The 22846-nt window shown below is 40.5% G+C and overlaps 1 protein-coding gene across 3 annotated transcripts in view; it reads left to right on the top strand.

The window, feature by feature from the left end:
• HEATR5A (HEAT repeat containing 5A) overlaps nucleotides 1-22846 on the top strand; it is a 169861-nt gene that overhangs the window by 103316 nt on the left and 43699 nt on the right. For all 3 annotated transcript variants that reach the window (XM_088456611.1, XM_088456610.1, XM_088456612.1), the window contains 4 exons: nucleotides 929-1067; nucleotides 16660-16839; nucleotides 17004-17243; nucleotides 19407-19588. In XM_088456611.1, the coding sequence (XP_088312737.1) occupies nucleotides 929-1067; nucleotides 16660-16839; nucleotides 17004-17243; nucleotides 19407-19588 (741 nt within the window). The remainder of the gene's footprint in view (nucleotides 1-928; nucleotides 1068-16659; nucleotides 16840-17003; nucleotides 17244-19406; nucleotides 19589-22846) is intronic.

Raw genomic sequence — 22846 nt, 5'->3', positions numbered from 1 at the left:
GAGCAGTTTTGCCATGAGGAATGGGCAAAAATCCCAGGGGCAAGATGTGGCAAGCTCATAGAGACTTATCCAAAGCGACTTGCAGCTGTAATTTCCGCAAAAGGTGGCTCGACAAAGTACTGACTTTAGGGGGTGAATAGTTATGCACACTGGAGTTTTCTGTTATGTTGTCCTAAATGTTGTTTGATTCACAATATAAAAAAAATACAACTTCACAGTTGTAGACATGTTCTGTGAATGAAATGATGCACACCTTCAACCAATCCATTTTAATTCCAGGTTGTGAGGCAACAAAACATGAAAAATGCAAAGGAGGGTGAATACTTTTGCAAGGCACTATATATATATATATATATATATATATATATATATATATATAATATATATAATGTGTTTAATTGCAATTTATTTTGAGGAATGTCTGTTACAGTTCACTGAAATCTTGGAATTGCTAGACCTGTGTAATATACAATGCAATAGACATTACTTACTCTATACTTTTTCTTGCATTTGCTCTGATCACATCTAGGATGCAGTAATCACACAGACTGCTTCTATGCAAAGCATTCTAGGAGGAAATTGTATATTGTTTTTGCATCTTTCATCCTGCAAACTTTAATTAGGATAACTGCTTTATTCTATCATTCACATCATGTATGATATAGACTTAGTGATTTTATGTGACTGATGCAATATGCTCTTTTGTTTAAGATCAATTTATAGTTTGTATTATCATTTGCTATAAAGTGGAAATTTGCATTTTTATCATTAAAGTGTGAAATGTTCTATAATACTTTGTATTTATGAGCTTGGCTGAAGTATCATGTAAAAAATGTAATAATAGATTTAGCTGCCAGTCACACCTCCTATCATATTATTTTCAGTATATGTCCACTGTGGTACTTGTCACTTTGCCCGTATTACCCAGGTTCATCTGAGCAGCCCTCACTTTGTTTTATGCCGGGCGGTGTTGGCATGTCTACGGCAGCTTGCACAGCGGGAAGCAGCAGAGGTTTCCGAACATGCCATGACTATGGCCAAAGATGGGCAAGAGGACTTTAAACTGGGTGAGTCTTCATCTTTGTCCCACATTAATAGCTTGGTTTAGACAGCGATTCACAGAATGTGTAACGTCCAGCAACCTTTTGCAAATTATGTATGCCAAGAAAGTATATGAATTGGATCAATGCACACTCAGAAACGCTAAAATACTCAATCAGTTGGTCATCAGACAATGACTAAAGCAGTAAACAGAAATAACTTTTTCTACAGATGGGGGGACTTAAAGGTCAGATTTCCCCCATATTGTGTCAAATAAAAATGGGGTCCGCTCATTTGATTTGGTAGGTTTTCTAATTTAAAAAAAATGTTAGGGCTTGTAGGGCTACCATATTATTCTAGCACACTGTAAATATTTTAATTGAAATGGCAAACTATAGCAAAAAAATAAAAGTTAATACACTGATGGTGTTGCGCTAATTGGATTTGTAATTACAAATAAATACTTAACGTGGCAGAAATGAATTCAAGACACCAAATAAATCTACCATGAATTTAATAAAATACACAATAAGCATATCAGTAATGGTATACAAATGACATATAACAATCACCTTAATATTGTAAAAGTCTGTACAGTCTATCATATATTACCATGGAACCTCTTGATTCCTAATAGAAACCTGCATAACTGACAGGTTTACTAAAGAAAACATAAAAATATAAAAAAATTGTATATTTCATGTAAACTGTGACCAATCTTAATCTGACAGTTCTCACCCGATCATAGTCCACATATGAGAGTCCTAATAACCCCTTTGATTTTACCTCCGGGTTTTGACAAGGGGTAGCGCTGGAATGTTTTCCAAAGGTGTAAACAATACAATGTTATTTAGGAAACACGGACTCCATGCTAATTCGAAGCGCACATATAATCCACCTGTATATCCTGAAGAGGTGTAGCGGTTATTGGTATCTCCTACCGCCTGGCCAATGGACAAGGTTATCCTCTGACGGGGAAATCCTGAGGCTGTAATATGGTCAAAACATGACCCCGCCTTGAATCCAGCCAGCGGGCACCATCACCGCAATGTGTAGCGCTTATGGCTCTCCGTGGAAATAAACGGGTATCCAAAGTCAGCAAAACGACTGTGTCACTTGATGAAAATCCTCTATCTAGTTTCGCTTCCACTACATGAAGCTTTATCAAAGAGCATGAATGGGGTAAAATATATTCTCCCCCCTTAAGCTGTATAGCTTCCTTTTACCTGATAGGATACAATGTTGTTTAATCAGTCTCCACATGATACCAATGTTCTGATTGTCATTCTTAACACATGTAAAACCATTTTGAAACACAGAAAATAAAATCAACTCTTCACTTGGTGTCTTGAAAACTCAAATGTATATGAATCAATACTCACAATGTATCTTTAAATCATTGAAGCAACATATCAATTAAAAAGAAAAAAATATAAGAGATATTACCATATAATATAATAAAAATTAACCTTTGTTAAAAATGTATTAAATCCACCTGTATATCCTCTTCAGGATATACAGGTGGATTATATGTGCGCTTCGAATTAGCATGGAGTCCGTGTTTCCTAAATAACATTGTATTGTTTACACCTTTGGAAAACATTCCAGCGCTACCCCTTGTCAAAACCCGGAGGTAAAATCAAAGGGGTTTTTAGGACTCTCACATGTGGACTATGATCGGGTGAGAACTGTCAGATTAAGATTGGTAACAGTTTACATGAAATATACAATTTTTTTATATTTTTATGTTTTCTTTAGTAAACCTGTCAGTTATGCAAGTTGTAATTACAAATCCAATTAGCGCAACACCATCAGTATATTATCTTTGTTTGGGATCATCAGCAGGTGATCTTTTATTGGGTTTACACAGACCCATAGGTGTTTGCAGCTGTGGTCTATTATTCAATTGTAGTTTATTAGCGCCAGGCTGTTTGGTGTAAAAAAATAAAAGTGCATATATTTTTTTATGAAAATCTAGACGTAGAATCCTGCTTTTTTTTCTGTTTTTTCAAAAGTGGGTTGCTACTGAAGCAAAAAACAAAAGGATTTTTTTGTAACTTTTTTTTTCCTTTTTTTTCATTTGATTTTTATTTACTTAATTGAAATTTAATTTAAAAAAATAATAAAAATCACTTTTGGGGCATTTTTTCTATATTTTTTTTGCGTTACACTGAGCAAAAAATTATAATTTTCTGAAAATGGGGAAGGAACAGTGTGGGCTCTGCATATATAAAATGAGTTATGTTAGAATGAGACAAGCACAAATATAAATAAAATGGGCTCTGCACAGGACTGAGAGAAGCGTCGGCAGCGAAGGGGTTAGATGAAATTAAATTGCTTCCTTTATTTTATATTTCGCACACAATGTAACATCCCCGCAGTCAGAGAAACTACAGTATGTAGGAATCACTGGCTATTACTTAAAGTTTATGAAAGGAGTATTTACATTTTATTACGGAGGCGAGGGAAGACTTAGGCCAGATACACAATGAGCGATGTGTACTGGTACTACATGACAGGCCGACATATCGCCCCGCAGGTACACATTAGAGCGATGTAATGAAAGATGAAACAGTCCCTCGTTCTGTCCTTCATTACCTGCAACGTGGCTGCATGCACCACCGTCGGCCGCACCATCAACACTTGCACCAGCCATCGGCCCACTGCTTCCTATGATTGCGGCTCTACGTCTGTGAATGCAGTCAGTTGCCTTGACACTCCTGTGACCAGTGCTGGATTAAGGGGGGGGCGACGGGGGGTCGTCCCTGGGCCCCCACATATGGAGGGGCCCCCACTAGCAGCAGTGCGCTGTCTGCACCCACCACTAGTGTCCCCGCCGCTAGTCTAGTGTAGACCGCAATGAGCGTGGCCACACTACACAGTGACAAACACACTGCTGCCGCCGGCAGATGTGTGTTTGTTATAGCAGCCGATGAGAGTCAGACAGACTCTCATTGGCTGCTTCATCAACTGAGGGAGTCGGCTGGAGGTCACTCATGAGCTCCACCTTCCGGCTCCCCCAGCAACGGGTGATGATGGGAGAGACGTCATGACGCTGACGTCTCTACCATAGTGCAGGAGAAGAGCAGGGACTCGGAGCAGACAGCTGTGGTTGCGTCAGGACCGGAGATTCAGGTAAGTTGGGTTTTTTTTCGTGTGTATAAGGGGCACTGGAACTTCATAGGGGGGCTACTATAGGGTGGCCGATTCATGGGCACGGTATAGGGGGGCGCTACTAGCGGCAATGCATAGAAGGGACTACTACTGGGGGGCAATGCATAAGGGGGGACAACTACTGAGGGCACTGGGTTTTATTACGGGGGGCACTGTATGGGGGGGATTACTACTGGGGGCACTGTATAGGGGGGGACTACTGGGGGCATTGTATAGGTGGGGACTACTACTGGGGGCATTGTATAGGGGGGGACTACTACTGGGATGGCATTGTATAGGGGGGACTACTACTGGGGGCACAATATAAGGGGCACTGCATAGGGGGGGCACTGTATAGGGGGGACCACTACAAGGGGCACTGCATAGGGGGGACCATTACTGGGGGCACTACTACTGGGGACATTGCATAAGGGGCACTACTACAGTGGGCATTGCAGGAGGGGCATTATAGTGAATAGAAAGGAACATTTTTTTTTTCCTAGGATTGCAAGAAAGTTGGTAAATAGGGGCCCCCACAAGTTTGTTGCCCAAGGGCCCCCACGGACCTTAATCCGGCCCTGCCTGTGACACACTCACAATACGCCCAGGAACACCCATCACTTTTCCACTACCTTTCTTATACCATGGGGAGAATTCAATTAGCAGCGGGGTTTAAAGTCCACTAGAAAAAGGCACCATCAGGGGTTTAAAGTGCGGGGAAACCCATTGGTTCCGCAGTTTACGGTGAAACAGTGAGTTTCCTCGCATTAACCCCTAATTTACTACACAGGGAAAATGCTATTAATTGAGTTGCATTTTTCCGTGCGGTGCGGGTAATTAGTAAACCCCATGACTAATTAAATTCCCCCTATCTGTCTCAATCACAGCAACACCTTTGTGCATACACTCTGTGTAAGTAAATAAAGAGAAAAAAAAAAAAGGAGAAATGTCCCTTGTGGTGCACTAAACAAAAATGATACATAAAATATTAATTATATTAATAAAAGTTATATCTGAGGACTAAAAAGCGAAATATTAAAAAGGGGAAAATTGTGTGTAATGTAAATGAAATGTGTTATAAAAAATGCGTACGCTCCTGTTACACTGAATGCCCTGATATTGATGTCAATAACCAGTTAGTATAAGTACATATAGAGAGATTATGATGTTGCTAGAGAGTGTATATATATATATATGTAAATATAAGATGGCCACCCCTAGATACAATGTGTGGCCCCTATTTAGTACAGAGTTTATCTCAATCTGAGTGACGTCAAAGACATCATCCTTTGGTGATTGTCATATTATAAATTGTTCCTCACATCACATATATAAACAGATAATAGTAATATACACTGTTGTAATTACAGTGTTAATAAACAATAGAATTTATGTGATGTGTATTCACATATGATCAGTAGTATTCTCTGTACATAAATATAAAGTTTATTTATTTTTGTTGTTGAACCCAATGCTATCATAGCATATCCACTGTGTAATTTTTCTCTATAGTTGTCACTCTCAAGGTGATGAAGTCCAACGCTTATATCACGGACATTCCACCATATGAAATATCTCACAGTCTCATATAGGACTCTATATCCCTCCCACACCAGACTTTATAGCTTGATTTTATATATCCCATATCAAGTATATCCCATCATATGTGTGGGGATGTTCATGGGAAATGGTTTATGCAAATTCTGGACGTCTCTATTACCACTATCTTGTTTATTACATAAATCTCTGTGTGCTAAAGTGTCTGTCCGCAGGGGTCCCTGCGTAGCACAGCACTGCACTGAGTTACTATATCAGTGGTAATTCAAGTAATGGGTGATATAAATACATAATATTCTCGTTTGACACAGTTTCAGATAAAGAGGTTAAGCAACAGTAGCTTCTTATTACTTGTGCTATTGTACACACTTCTCTATATGTTAGCAAACATTCACGCTGTAGTATACATATATAAGGTAAGTATTCCACATAATGCTGAGCTGACTAGCAGAGTATTAGGGCATAACAGAGTCTGGAGCGCCGCTAACCGACGCGGCGTTTCGCTAGGTAGCTTTATCAAGGTAAGCCGAGCCACTTACCGGAAGTGTCTTATATACCATCACATTTGTCTCATGGCCAATCCGGGACTCCTAAAGATAGATTCATCCAATCGGATTGCTAGATGTCTCATGATACCGCCCCTCCTTTCTCTGACTGACAGATTTTTTCTAACTAGACAGATACTCATGATTCACGTCTTTCAGACTAAAGTAGTCGAATCATGATTACTCAATCCATATATTATACTCGAAATCACAGAAATACCATAATTTAAACAGTAAGATGATGAGAGGAGGGTGTATATGATGCTGCTTGTATATTCTCATTAAATATTGGATAACAGTGCGGGAGACAAAAGGGGGAAGATTGATATTCCACCATTTGTTACAGTATAGGGTCTATCCAGGTTGATGGAACGATTTCAGAAAAACGGATTCAAACCCATTTAGGGAGGGAGATTTGGTGCACATATAATGGTGAGATCTTAAAAAATAGAATAAATACAATATAGTGAGTTGTCTCAGGGTCTTAAGGACATCAAAATATAATGTTAAAAAATAAATATAAATAAATAAAGATTTCAAAATATAGTGTTATATCCATATAAATTTATATAAAGTGTACAGGTAACCGTATAAATAGATAAATACAGTTCCGTGCAAAAATGTGCAAATTTGTGGTGAACTTACTGATATTCTATTATCAGTATTATGTGTGTCTACATAATTATAAATCTATAAAGTTCAAAAATACATATCCCTCAATTAAAAGACAAATGGAATTGTTAGACAAGTGCATATAATAAAATAAAATAAAAAGAAAGTGTATGTGATAGATTCAAGTGAATAAGAGAGGAAAATCATAAAACCTAGGTTCCCCATGAAATGTGTGATTAAGGAAGGTAAATATATTCTTGAATCCAGGAGATTAATATTATTCAAGTTTCATAATATGGAGATATATTATCATTTCACAAATTGATCTTCACACATTAACTAATTATTATATTACTCCCAAAATGGTCTAATATATGATCCTATTTGTGACCCTTAGATGTTATTACTGCGTCACTCCCTTAAAAAAGGTACATAGCTATTTTCTTCATTTAAACCCATAGGTGTCGGTATTCATAAGAAAAATTAATCGGGTTTCCTGCCTCAGTAGTTCCCTATCTACATCCCCTCCTCTGATATTTAGATTAATCCTCTTCATCCCATACACTCGTAATCCATTCGGGTTTCCTCCGTGATACTTAAGAAAATGTCTCGCTATCGGAGTCAGAGGTTTGAACAATCTACGATCTCTTTCTGCATTTCTTATGCTGTATACGTGTTCAAATATCCTCTTTTTAAAAGATCTTTTAGTCTTCCCGATATAATTCTTATGACATGGGTATTGTAGGTTATAGATCACTCCTGTGGTATTACAAGTGATGTATTCATTAATATGCCATTCCTTGTTGAATCTGTCCCGGTACGACTCCATCGGGATCATAATTGGACATGCTCTGCATGTTCCACATTGTCTGGATCCCTTTTTGAAATACAATTGTCTGGTCGGTGGTTCCAAATGACTTCTTGTTAGAATATCTTTTAAATTCTTAGATCTTCTCCAGCTCACTGGTATTCTTCCTCCAATAATGGAAGCCAAATCATTGTCTGTGTCTAATATACTCAGATGTTTTTGTAAGACATTCTGGATGTATCTCCATTCTTTGCAAAAAGTCCCTATGAATCTGACAGTCTCATCCTGGCCGCTCTCCCTTTTGGGTGTCAATAATTGGTCTCTTGTATATTTGTGAGTTTCATTGAATCCCCGTTTGATCATTCTATTACTATACCCCCGGCATCTCAGTCTCTTGGTCAGTTCTTCCGACCTTTTCAGAAAGGTTTGTTTTTCAGAACAATTTCTCTTCATACGTAAAAACTCCCCTTTCGGTAGGCCTTTTAGTACTGGGGGAAAGTGTGAGCTCTCCTTGTGTAATATACTGTTTGTAGAGATCTTTTTACGGTATAAATCTGAGGAAAGATGTCCATCTTCCTCTATTTTCAGAGTGACATCAAGGAAGTTAATGCTCTTTGTACTTGCTTCATACGTTAGTTTGAGGTTCAAATTGTTGTTATTTAATTTGATTAGAAATTCATGGAATGATTGTATATCTCCCTCCCATAGTATTAGGAGATCATCGATATATCTCAACCAGAGTATGATCTGGCTCGTATATACATCATTCGCCTCACCAAAAACTATCTCTCTCTCCCACCACCCCAGGTAGAGGTTAGCGTAAGTGGGGGCACACGTAGTCCCCATCGCAGTCCCTCGTACCTGGAGGTAGAAGTTGTTGTTACACACAAAATAGTTTTTGGTGAGGACGAATCTCAACAGGGATATCAGAAACTTGTTGAAGTCTGTTTCTTGACCCATGCTCAGGAAATAGTCAACCGCTTTTAGACCGTATTCATGGCTAATGCTTGTGTAGAGACTCTACATCGCAGGTGATGAGCCACGTATGTTTGTTCAGTATGACATCTTGTATTTTACTCAGGACATCAGATGTATCCCTGATGTACGATGGTAAAGCTAAAACATGTTCTCTCAGGTGTGCATCCAAGAATCTTCTTGCGTTTTCTGTAAGGCTTCCCATTCCTGAGACAATGGGTCTCCCAGGGGGGGTTGTTTCATTTTTGTGAATCTTGGGAAGCAAGTATAAAGTTGGTATTCTAGGGTTGTCTTTCTTTAAATATTCATAATCTTTCTTGGAGATTACCCCATTCCTCCTCGCTATCCCTATCATATCATTATATAAATCAAGAAAGTTCTGGGTTGGGTTAAACGTTAATTTTTTGTAACACGAGGTATCCCCCAATTGTTTATTCAGTTCATCTATATATTGGTCACAAGGCCAAAGTACTATATTACCGCCCTTATCCGATGGCTTGATTATTATATCATCCCATCGTTTGGTTTCCCTTAGGGCTTCCCTTTCCTTTCTTGTCATATTGAATTCAGATTCTTTGGTTTCTTTAATAATTTCAAGATGGTTCAGATCCTTACTAACCAGATCCATGTACACCTTAATTTGTGGGCATATTGAAAAATCTGGGCAAAATATGGATTTCTTTTTCAGTGCAACTTGAGGAGTATCAATCAGTCGTTGAGAAAGATTATTTTCAGACAGTTTTTGGGATTCTTGTACAGATAGATCCCTTAAATCCTCCAATATGGAGAGGGCTTCAGCATCATCTTGAGAGATGCTTATCTCATTTGCGCATGGTTGCAAATTAGTGGTGAACTTACTGATATTCTATTATCAGTATTATGTGTGTCTACATAATTATAAATCTATAAAGTTCAAAAATACATATCCCTCAATTAAAAGACAAATGGAATTGTTAGACAAGTGCATATGTGTTTCATAAAAATAATAAAATAAAATAAAAAGAAAGTGTATGTGATAGATTCAAGTGAATAAGAGAGGAAAATCATAAAACCTAGGTTCCCCATGAAATGTGTGATTAAGGAAGGTAAATATATTCTTGAATCCAGGAGATTAATATTATTCAAGTTTCATAATATGGAGATATATTATCATTTCACAAATTGATCTTCACACATTAACTAATTATTATATTACTCCCAAAATGGTCTAATATATGATCCTATTTGTGACCCTTAGATGTTATTACTGCGTCACTCCCTTAAAAAAGGTACATAGCTATTTTCTTCATTTTTTATAACACATTTCATTTACATTACACACAATTTTCCCCTTTTTAATATTTCGCTTTTTAGTCCTCAGATATTAATTATATTAATAAAAGTTATATTTTATGTATCATTGTTGTTTAGTGCACTACAAGGGACATTTCTCCTTTTTTTTTTTTTTCTCTTTATTTACTTGTGATATGATTCTTGTCCGTAGTAGCACCCCCATTCTTCCAAATGAGAAAGAGTGATTATTGTGGGGTTCTTTGAATGAATATACAAGGGCATATATGGTGTCTGGTGCAATCTGAAATCCAAAATTGTGTTACACTCTGTGTAACGCATGCGTTGTAGGGGCTTCGCAGAACTTTTTGCGCATGCTCAGTGGCAAATAATTGTCCAACTACATGAACATCGGCAATGTGACCAACTCAGAATCAGGCCCTTATGGTGCATACACACGGTCAGATGAACGATTTGCAAACGATTGAGCGATTTTTCACTGTATTAAAATGAATGGAAATCGTCCAAAACTGACTGCAAACACATCAGATGTCAGATATCATTATCTGACAATCGGGAACGCGCATCGTTCATCGTTGCACACATGTCAGATTTTTCTTTCAGATATGAACAATTTTTAAAATGGTTACTGTTCAGATCTGAAGAATAATCTGACCGTGTGTATGCACCATTAGTGTTTCTAAAAGTACATACAGGGGTGTATCCACTTAGCCCCATAACCCATTTTTTCTTTTCACCACCCCTGAGCAGGTGATAAGTTGTGCAAAACCTCTATATTCAGCTATAATTGTCAGGATTTGAGGCCTGATTCAGAGTTGGGAATAAAGTAAGAAAGAGCAAGTAACTGTGGGCCTGATTCAGACCCGCTCGCAAGCGCTTGAGCGCACGCAAACAGGTCGAAGGTGGGCTCTGTGCACGCGCAGCGACCATACTGCGCGCACAAGCCCCGGAGCGAGAGTGAAATTCTCTCGCTCCGTGACTCACTACAAAAGGGGCGGCTGTCGATGTTGATCGATAGCTCGCCCTTTTTGTAGGCGTGGCGGGGGTGGTGGTGGTTTCACAAAAAAAGGCGTTCCCAAGCGAATGCCTGCCATTTGTGGGCGGCCCCACTGACATCACCAGTGATGTCAGTGGGAAAGCTTCTGGCTCTATTAGAGTCGGAAGCTCTCTGGGGCTTGCGGCCAAGAGACCCTACCACAAGGGTCTCGTCGCAAGCCCAGATGACCGCGATGTTCTTGACCATTGCGACCATCATCCTGGCCACTCGCAATTGCTGTGGGTGGTCACCCGCAGCTAAGAGAGCTGCCTGGAGGCCGCACAAAAACGCCCTGATTCAGAGCGTCCGTCTCTGAATCAGGCCCTATGTACCTTGGTAAATCTATGCCGCACTGCAGGAGGACCAGATGTAAAATGTGCAGACACTCAGATTTGGGAGGGGTGTGTCCAAACTGGCATCTAAAGTGCAGTGTAAGAATAAAGCTGTGCAGTATTTGTGGGCTACATGCAACAGCAGCCAGTATTTACCCTGCATGTAAAAAAAAGCAATGCATGTATGTGCACCCCTTGCATTGCAACATGGTTTGTCCAGGTGCACAGTTACTTTCTGTATCTTACTCTGTTCCCAACTCTGAATCTGGCCCTTGGTACAGAACCACGTGGATTATCTTAATTTGGCCAATAATAACATGCCATTTTTTGGGTGAAAAAGTAAAGTGTTGGAAAATTGGTTTAAAGTAGTGGGACAGTTGTATGGATGGGACATGTGTGTTTTAGGATTGCTGGTGCAAGTGACAGGTGTATTTTGAATTTTTTTTTAAAAAACCTTCCCTTTGACACAAAAATATACTTACACCCATATTAATGTACCCCTATTTTAACTATAGTATTTATTTTGGCCAACAAATATTGATTTCTATCATTTTTTCACTGTTAGAAAAAATATAACAGCCAATTAACACACGATAAGTACTCCAAACCCTGGGATTATGGCCACTAACACACTTCTATACCATTACCCTACCTTAGTTTACTTTTTTAGGGGGGTACAGGCTGATTTCCCATTTTCACCTGTACTTATCGCCTGCCATCCATGCAGGAATTATCGGGCGAAGGTGTGATTGCGCCTTTTGCAATAGAATAGCACGATAAACAGGAGCACACAAACATGCGATAAGCAACATATTCGGGGGAATGGTCTGAAAAGTTTTCTCCAGAGAAAACGTATCGTTATCGCGGCTAATGGGATACCCCCCATAATGTACTTGGTGACCTCTGGCCACGAAGTACATTTTATAAAAACTGAACATATTAATCTTATAAAAGTGGGCGAAAGCTAATTTACATTATCGGGGCTAGATGGATATGAGAAAAGCTCCTGACTGCTATGAAACAGCCAAATCAAATTTATTAAGGGGCAAAGAAAAGGAAAGAAATAAGTGTATAAAGTTCTGTATGTCTGGGTAGTTCCTCATATACTGTATGTTCTCCAGCTTCCGATTTGTCTGTCTTTTTTTTTTTTTTAAACAATAATTTTGTAGGAAGTATCAGTTGTGTCTTGTATTTTGGGTGTTCTAATTTTATATACAATATGCTTTTATTCTGTATTCCCAGACAATTGTCTCTTCCTTGTTTGCTGGATGCACTTAAGTTTTTGTTCTAATTCTGTGCTTTTGGAGAAGTGCACAGTGATGAGCCAGATTCACAGTTGTACTCTGTTAACATTGTCCAAAGACTTAAACAAATTAAACTAGGCGCAATCAGAACTGATACAGACTATCTAAGTTAAAACAAAGCAGCCTCCCAATAAATGTATCTGAAGTTACAATTGAAAATAGCTAAAACAAGTATAAGATTTGTCTAATGGCATATCATAGGGGGCGCTTACAAATTCCAAACGGTATATTTATTTATAACTAGGGCTATGCAGGCTCGGATAGGTTCGAATCTGTAGGCCGAGTTCTGATTTTTCCCTCCAAAAATTGGGTCTCAGAAATAGGCAAAATGTCATCTTTCATGGACAAACATCATCTTCCATGGTCTTTTGTCCAGGAATGATGATGTTTGTCCATGAAAGATGACGTTTTGCCTCTTTCTGAGACCTGATTTTTGGAGGGAAAAATCCGAACTCAGCGTACAGATTTGAACCTTTCCAAGCCTGCATATCCCTATTTATAACCATAAAAACAACAAACTAGCACTTGGCTAACTGTAAAATCAAGAGCATTAAAAGGCTTATATACCATTGATCCCACTGTAAATAAAGAACATAGTAATAGATGTTTGGGATTAATGGAAATGTCAATCCTATATAAAGATCTAAAAGCGATCACCCATGTCAAGGTGGATATAAATATATATATATATATATATATTGTATAGAGGAGTAAAGTCCCGTAGCGTCAGCAACAGTAAAGGATTATAGATGTCCCGGTGTAGACCCCAGCTTACTCCCAATTTTTGGCTGGGGTATTGCTGGTCCAGTCTTTACCTTTGTATAAGCTGCGGTTGCCTGATAGCGGGTAATGAGTGACGCTCCTTGGTTAGCTCACTCTAGCTGCAGTTTAGTAATCTCCGGGCAGCGGTGATGTCAAGAACACTGCTTCCTCCGGTAATTTAACAGCTTAGCTCCTTCTCACTTGGAGGGTGTAGATGGAATGCAGGATTGAAAATTTCACAGTCTTGTGAATCCAGTGGAAGGTATAACAGCAATTTAAGCTATCCGTAACGCGTTTTGGAGCTAAGCTGTTAAATTACCGGAGGAAGCAGTATTCTAAAGACCAGACCACCAATACCCCAGCCAATTATTGGGAGTAAGCTGGGGATCTATACATATAGATGCCATAATAACTCTTTAGATGCACTATGTTGCCTCCTCTCTAAAGGTGCCATCAGAGGCAAGTTAGTCACCTCTCCTTATGTTACACATTGTCATAATTAAACATGGAAATGTCTTTTCCGACATTTACTAACACTGCCTTACAGTTGGGTGGCACAAGTCTCAAGACGAATGGATTGGCCTAAAATGACCATACGTTAAAATTTTGAATATTAGTAGCTATGCAGTGGAAAAGATCCTGCCTTTCATCAAAAGATAACGGCGTAATGCTCTTACTGGTTTCTGTAGAGGAAATCCTAAAAATATAGCTGATGTATCAGGCCTTCTAAAAAGTGGAGAGGAGGACAAGTGGAGAAATTGTCCATGGCAACTAATCAGCTTCTAGCTAGCATTTATCAAATACATTCTATAAAATGATATTCAGAAGCTGATTGGTTGCTATGGGAAACTGTTCTCTGTAGAAGGCTAAATACATGTTCCACATAGTGCTTAAAATTGTGGCAAGATACATTTATAAGAATAACTGGTGTTGTAGTGACACCCCCGCCCACCCCCTCCCCTCCTCGGCGTGTCCGTCGGACATTTGCAAAAGCATTTAATTGTTACTGTTTACTTAGCAGCATTAATGCTCCGTCCTATGCACTCTGTGAGAGTCATTGTAGTATGAGAGCTCCTTCCTGCTTCTCTTCTCTTCTCGACAGCATCATTAGCTGATCAGGACCCTTTCAGGTACATGGCGCCCTGCGCATCAGAAAGATTAAGTTGTGCTGGATTACCCAGTAGGGTAGAGGGTTTGGAGGCGCGACTGGCATCTCTTAAGTCCTGTGTTTGTAGGCTGCAGCCTGATCAGACTAATGGTTGGTCAGGTGCTGTCAGAGATGAAGCAATGCTCAGATAAGTCATTTTGTCTGAGGCATAGATCCAACAAAATAGGGAACTACTCTGTAAATGCACCTTCAGTCCTTTCACCTCGTGTAAATCCCTACTGCTAAATTAAATGTACTATTTCCACTTCAGTTGCAAAGTAGATGAATTTGTGCCTAATCTGCCTTTAACAAGGAAGACCTGTATTCCGCCCAATTCCTCCCCACGGAAGTCCTGCTGACACTGCAAGCTCTATCTGATAATCTTTTTGTGTTTGCTAGAAATCATCAAGCACTAAGAAAATATAACATTGCATGTGGATTATTTGGCAAATATAAATAAAAGGAGTGGTGCTAAAAAATGTAACTAGTTCGATTGTGTGTTATATAAACCATAAACACATATTCTTATTTGAAAGATAATAAAAAATTACATAGAGCCGTGTGATCTTATATAAAAATATTTCTAATATTTAAAACACATACAGTGAATTATGATATATACAAAGTATTTGTAGCTCTCAAAAAACTTCCTAATTTCTGGAAAGTATTTTTCTCTTAACACCTGCTACTTCATTCAAGATACTAGTTATGTATAATCAGCGGCATGGAATGACTCAAACAGTGCCTGCTGTTATTCTGTTTACAGTTAGTATAGTTACCACAGTTGGTATTACCTGGTCCCAGTAGTTTTACAGCGGTGTAAATAGTGATGGTATTGTTGCTATATATCACAAAATAAAGTCCAGAACAACGTTCATCATAATACTTTAGAGGAACCTACCCAATGGTATGTAGATGCTGCAGCTTAGTGCATGATGAGCTGGAGTGGATTCATCCACTATGGAACAGGTAGACAGCTTGATACAGGTTGTATTAAAACCAAAGGCTTGTGAGAGTAACAACAGTTCCTCCGTGGTATCAAGAACGGGTCCCAATAGCAGTGTCAGTGTGTCGATTAACGCGTTTCCCTGTCGTAAGACAGCTTCCTCAGAGGCAGAGTTCCATTGCTGCAGCATCTACATACCATTGGGTAGGTTCCTCTAAAGCATTATGATGAACGTTGTACTGGACTTTATTTTGTGATATACAGCAAGAATACATCACTATTTATACCGCTGTAAAACTACTGGGTCCAGATTATATAAACTATAACTATACTAACTTTTAAACAGAATAACAGCAGGCACTGTTTGAGTCATTCCATGCCGCTGATTATACATAACTAGTATCTTGAATGAAGTAGCAGGTGTCAAGTGAAAAATACTTTCCAGAAATTAGGAAGGTTTTTGAGAGCTACAAATGCTTTGTATAGATTATAATTAATTGTATGTGTTTTTAACATGTAGAAATTAAGTATTAGAAATATTTTTATGTAAGACCACACGGCTCTATATGTCATTTTTTTTTTTCATTATTTCTTTCAAATAAGAGTGCGTTTATGGTTTATATAACACACAATCAAACTAGTTAAATTTTTTAGCAACACTCTTTATTTATATTTGCTATATATGTTGCAACCAGGGGACTGCCTAGTTTTTGAGGGGCAGCTATAAGTGATAGCTCTTATATATATTATTACAATTTATTGGTTACTAAGAACATACATTTAATCCTTTGCATTCCTATAATCATTACTAGAGTTTCCCAACACAGCGCCTTTTTTTTCCCCCTTTTATAACCTATGTGGATTATTTGCTGTCTTTGGTAACCGATTAGCCGTCATCTATTTATTACTAAGCATTGTTGAACAAGCAGTGCCATAAAACCTGTATAATCTGATGTGACAAGCCACCTGTGCGGCCCCATTGGACAGTGATGCTGTTACTTAGGACAAGCTGAAAGATGCCTCTGTGTGTAGCCAGCCTTATTCCTGCCACTCTTTGCATTTTTCTGTGGTTTTTGTTTGTCAGCTTTCATGACAAAATCACTTTTTTGCTGCTGTATTATAAGTTGTTTGATGTTTCTCTTGGTGAGCAGATATAAATATGCGGGAGCTTGGTTTGGAAGGAGTCCTGCTGAGCCTTCTGGACAGGGAGACTGACCGGCAGCTGCTGCAGGATGTGAAAGAGACTCTGCTACACATGCAGAGCTGCACAGGCCTGAGGCGGCTTTCCTTCTGGCTGCGGCTGCATAAAGACATTCTCTCCGCTTCTGCAGGTAAGCAAGAGTCTGGTATGAACATCATGAAGCAGCAACTAAAGGGACACCTTTCCGTCACCCTCTGCACAATCTAGTAAAAGATGTTTTTGTACTCTGGCTCATAGTTGTGTTCTTCTTGGCTTTAATAAAATGGAGGTGTTTTTGTATTTTGCCCCCTTCAGATTTTGCAGCAATGGCCTCAGTGGATACTACTCAGGAGGATGACTGTGAACAGTTTTGCTCTGACTCTGTACTAACATCTCAGAAGGAGGAGGCCTCGGCCCTCTCGGTTAGTCCTCGCTGGCACACCAGAGTGTTTTCCATGGAGTGCGTTTGTCTGCTGGTATCAGAGTGCGTGGAAGAGGGAGGTGCTCACTTCAACATGGTGCAGGCTCAGGAGATGAAGCACAAAGAGCCAGATAGTGAGTGATACAAATAGAATAGATTCTCAACTGTATTGTAGCGTTCTTTTAACAGTTTTCCTCAGCTATATTAAAAAGTGATCCATCATCCCGAATGATGGAAGTTATTTGTTTCATCATACTAACAAGTGATTCTAGTGCTGACTGCGGGTTGAGCAGACACTGCATAGTTCTGAGGGCTCGATTCAGACCCGTTCGCTAGATGTGTACGCACGCACCCAGCGTATGCAAATCCAGCACACATCCAGCATGGCAGGCGATCGCAAGGCATAAGCACGCCCTCTATGTCTTGGCGTGCGATTACTTTGTGTATGTAGACGCCCACCGGCCTGTCTTAAGACGCCCACTTGCGCACATCATCTCCAGGAAGTGTATGCAACCATCGGTACATCGGGTACCATCCGATGCGATTGCAGCGCTTGTGGTTGACTATACCCTGCCGCAAGCACTGCGATTACTTCAGTGTGAAATACAGCCAGGTGACGTGTACAATGACGCTGCCTGTTAATTATGCACGCCTCTACAACGGCATTAAGACGCTCAGGCACGCCTGCATTCGCACCTCCACTCCCCCGTTGTTAATAGCCAGCCCATGTCACCACCCACAAACGGCTTCTCTTGTCACTCACTCTGCTGGGCTGTCTATGCTGGGCTGTCTATGCGCTGCGAGCGAAGGCTTCCCGATCTCTCGCACTGGTACGCGCACTGCGATGCGTATGCATGCGCAGAATGTGCAAATCGGCCAGCTACGAGCGAACACATCTTAGCGAGCGGGTCTGAATCAGGTCCTGTGCTCACACCAAGCATGTAAATGATTTGACAGGTCTTAAGACCTGTGTTTCCTTGCAGCTTTTCCTTCTCCCTTAAACTGTTCTATTCTATGCTAGATGTTGCTCGCCAGCTTCGCCAACGATGAAATTGCTGCTGCCAACATTTTTATTTTATTTGAGGTGTTCTAGTTATATTACTTTGGTTAGGGGCGCTGTCGCCGAAGTGGCTCACGTGCCCAGCAGCACTATACAGACTGGTGGCAGCAGTGCCTTCACCCACCACTCACACCAATGTGTGCCCTGTGCACAGACTGCAAAGCACCTCACCCCTTACCGGCCGCGCGCATGGTGCCACACCTATCTCTTGCATTGATGATGTCAATAAATGTTGCTTTTGTTATTGCTCAGCTTTAACTTGACGGATCGAGATGAAACAAAGTGCAGATTATTTCTAGGAGATTCCACTTCAATATGAAAATTCAGTGGTTTTTGCGCCAACTTGGAGCAAGCCAACAGACTAGACATTCTTATTATATTAGCATAGATTCAGCAGGGACCTTAGGGCCTGATTCAGAGCCGCTCGTAAGCGGCCGCTCGTTCGTTCCGAGCGATGTTTGCCCAACTGCGCATGCGTACGGATCGTTATACGCATGCGCGAACCAGTCAGTGCGGTCGAAATTCATGTGCTCGCAAAATAGCGAATGCCTGATAATTTGAGTGACAGGAGTAGGCGTATGTGGGTGGTAACAGGGGAAGGTGCTCGAAAACGGGGAGTGGAGATCCGAACGCAGGCGTGCTTAAAGATCAAAACGGGCGTTTTATGGGTGCGCATAATTAAAACAGCAGCGTCATTGACCACGTCACTGGGTTATTTTATAGCCAGAACTGCTCGCAAAATTGTGGTAGCAAAAACCAACCCCAAGAATAGCGAGCAGTTCATACCCTGGTCGATGTACTCGATTAATCTAATAAATAGCGGACATGACGTAGGATGCGAGCGGCCAGGGGACGTATTTTTAAAAAAAACGACCACAAGTTTTGTTCGCTCGTTCAGACCTAGAGGCGTGAACAGACCGCAAAGAGCGAACGGTTGATTTGAATAGCCACCCCTATTTTCTGGACAAGCGAGCGCTAATTGCGTCCGGCTCTGAATCAGGCCCTTAGTTCCTTGACCTGGGTAATCTTTTTGGTTATTGACAATGTTTTTGTAACTTTTTCCTGTTTTAATGCTAATGTGCAGTTTTATGCTATATATATAATTTCAAATAAATGATTATTACAGGCTGAAACCAAATATGTTAATGTGGAGAACAAGTAATGCGTCAGCCTTGTTTTCATGCACTGAATGTACAGTAAGTAAGCACTGGTAATAAGTAAACCTCTCGTTTCTCAGGGGATTTCCTGGTGCTGCATTTGCAAGATCTGATTCGCATGTCCTTCATGGCTGCCACAGATCACAGTGAACAGCTGCGTCTGGTCGGGCTCCAGGCACTGCTCTTGGTCATACAACGATTCTCCTCTGTTCCTGAACCTGAATTTCCCGGGCATCTCATTCTAGAGCAGTACCAAGCCAATGTGAGTTCCTGGAACAACTTGCACAATAGCGTTCACCCTGAATTTACATTAACAGCAGCAGAATAATACCTGTACATCATGTTAGTTATTTACTGCAGAAAACTTGTCCCATGTCACTTTTCCTGTTCCTCTCCTTTTCTGTGAGTTTATTCCTAAGCCACTGACCTTTAGCAATAGAGCACAGATTTTGCTTTGTCACTCTAGTCTGGAAGAGGAATAGCATGGTGACTCTGGAAAACATTTTCTTTTCAGCATGAAATTACTCATTTAAAGGTGTTTCCAGCTTCAGACTTTAAGCCTGTATGTTTAGGGTTTCCATCTGCGCTTTTTACCTAAAGTCTTTGTATTATCTATGCAAAGTTGCTATTTTCATGGATACAACAGAAAACTATTACCCTAAGCATAGAGCTGACCTGAGCTATTAATCCAAAGGTTAATGCAAATAAACTATTCTGTCTAGATCATATTATTATTATTATTATTACTACCTTAATTATATGATGCCATAAAGTGTCCACAGCGCTGTACATATGGGGGTGGAAGGGACACATTTACAGACTTAAATTACGAATACACAGTACATTGTTATACTATGAGCAAACAGCTACTGAAAGTTAGGATAATCCTGAGAACAGTGAGCATACTGTGTAAGGACATGGACACTGATTAGCAGAATAATAAATGCATGGATGAAATTCATACAGAAACATCTGCATAAGACATGAAAGAAAAATACAAGGAGGACAGACGTGAGACATTAGCTAGAGGGCCCTGTGCGTGAAGTTTCCATTCTAGAGCAGGTCTGGCCAACCTGTGGCTCTCCAGCTGTTGTGAAACTACAAGTCCCTGCATGCTTTACCAGTTGATCGGTGGGAGGGTTTGCTGGGACTTATAGTTTCTCAAAAACTGGAGAGCCACAGGTTGGTCAGGCCTGTTCTAGAGGGAGAGGGTGATGAGAGACCATAGGAGCTAAAACGACATTGATCTTAGCAGTGTAGGAAGTTAGCAGAGGAGGTCGAAGGGGGGTGGGATGAAGCGTTGGCAGGGTAGGCAGAAGGGGGGTGGGATGAAGCGTTGGCAGGGTAGGCAGAAGGGGGGTGGGATGAAGCGTTGGCAGGGTAGGCAGAAGGGGGGTGGGATGAAGCGTTGGCAGGGTAGGCAGAAGGGGGGTGGGATGAAGCTTTGGCAGCGTAGGTGAAAGTAGGTAAGGACAGGCAAATTGGTAGGAAAAAGGGATGCAGAGAAAAGAAGCAGGATAAGAGGGAGGAGAAGATGATGGGGCACAGTGGAGTGTTGTGAAAAGCAATCAGTGTGGGGGGAGGGGGACACACAATAGGAAGCCAGATAGATAAAACAGTGGATTCAGTAAAAGTTATTACTGAGTGTACACAAATCAGTATAGTTGTCTGAAGGTTAAAAGCCAAATGCATTTACTGAAAATATGGTACAAATGTATAACTTTCCTTTATTAATAAAAAGGTGGAATTCGATTGTTCTGATCTTTTGCCTTATTACATTTGTCATTAAGACACATTATTAAATAAGCTAAACATAGTTTACTTCTATGTTTTATGAATGTGTCTAGTTTTCTGTGACTCGATCCTGTTGTTTCTTGAGTCTCGTACAAAATGTATAATGTTTCCTTGCACTCTGAAGTCTTACCTGAAATCACAAGGTATTGTCACAGGTGATAGGGTTTTACAACTTGGATGTTGGTGGTGCAGCATACATAAGACAGGAGTATGGCTCATCACATATATTAGTTGTCATGATAAGTTTTCAGTTTTTTACGTTAACGAAATGTAAAATTAAATGTCACAAAATGCATTTCAGACCTGTGCCTCCCAGGAATCCTCTGCTCTGTCTGTTCCCCGGCTGTTCCTGACCAAAGTCCTGATATTTGAGAAGTTTGAGAACAATGACTTGTTTAACAAGACATTTGAAGTCACAGACTTAATGCTGGATACACACCTGGCGATATATTGCAAGTGCATAGGCGGGTGTGTTTAGCTGATATGTCTGTGAATGACGTCATTAACAGACATATTGGCCCTGCAGCACAGCAGATGCTGTGTGTACGGGCAACCTGCCGGCACTGACATCTCAACTGGCAGGCAAATTTAAATGACCATCCAGTTGTGATGTCAGCCCAGACACATCGAGCGGACGATTGGTAAGTGTGTATAGCTTACCAGTCTGATGTGTGCTGAGCTCAGGACTGAAGAGGAGCTTTACAGACTGGAAGAGTAGCTGGTGCATGCAGTATAGGAGCGAGAGAACCTAGAGGAGGTGCTTCATAGAAGAGAACCAGAACTGGCAGATTGAAAGATTGACATTTGTGAGCCGTAGCTATACATCATAATGTACCAGATGTATTAATATTATTATAATTTATTTATATGGCGCCACAAGTCTTCAGCACCTTACAGAGTACATAAACAAATAGGTTGACCAGTGTCTTAAAGTACAATACAATACAGGATGAAGACCAGGATAATATACATTGCTACATTAGCAACCCTAACACCCAGATAAGCAACAGAGCATAAACAACCAAGCGTTAGGTGCCCTAGTGGGGAGCAAGAAGTACATGAAAGTAAAGTAAGGGGAAGCACGAGGGTAGAGGGCCCTGCTCATAAGAGCTTACATTCTAAAGGGGAGTGGCAGACAGGGGTGACACAGATGGGGTAGACAGGGAGGAAGGAGCATGTGGCAGCAAGCTGAGAGCTGGAAAGCTTTGATGAAGTAGTGGGTCTTGAGAGCCCGAATGAAGGATTGTGGAGAGGTGGAGAGTCTGATGGAAAGAGAGAGAGAGTTCTAAAAGTGGGGAGCAGCGCGGGCAAAATCTTGGAGGCGGGAGTGGGAGGAAATAGTTGGCATGAAAGGCGGCCTGTATTTGCTGAACGAAGAGGGCAGACAGGAGAGTGAAGGGAGATGAGGTCAAAGATGTAAATGGGAGAGGAATGGCTGAGGGCTTTGTAAGCGAGTGTGAGAACCTTGAATTGGGTTCTGAAAGGGAAGGGGAGCCAGTGGAGGGCTTGTAGGAGAGGGGAGGCAGATGTAGAGCGTTTGGAGAGAAAGATGAGCCGAGCAGCAGCATTGAGAATAGACTGGAGAGTAGAGAGATGGGATTTGGGGAGGCCAGATAGGAGGAGGTTACAGTAGTCCAATCTGGAGATGACCAGTGAGTATGTGAGGGTTTTAGTGGCATCCTAGATGAGAAAGGGTCTAATCTTGGAAATATTTTTTAGATGGAAA

Source organism: Taudactylus pleione, unplaced genomic scaffold (assembly GCF_031769625.1).
Source record: "Taudactylus pleione unplaced genomic scaffold, aTauple2 ptg000707l, whole genome shotgun sequence".
Lineage (NCBI taxonomy): Eukaryota > Metazoa > Chordata > Amphibia > Anura > Myobatrachidae > Taudactylus > Taudactylus pleione.
This window is presented reverse-complemented; position numbering and strand designations above follow the sequence as displayed.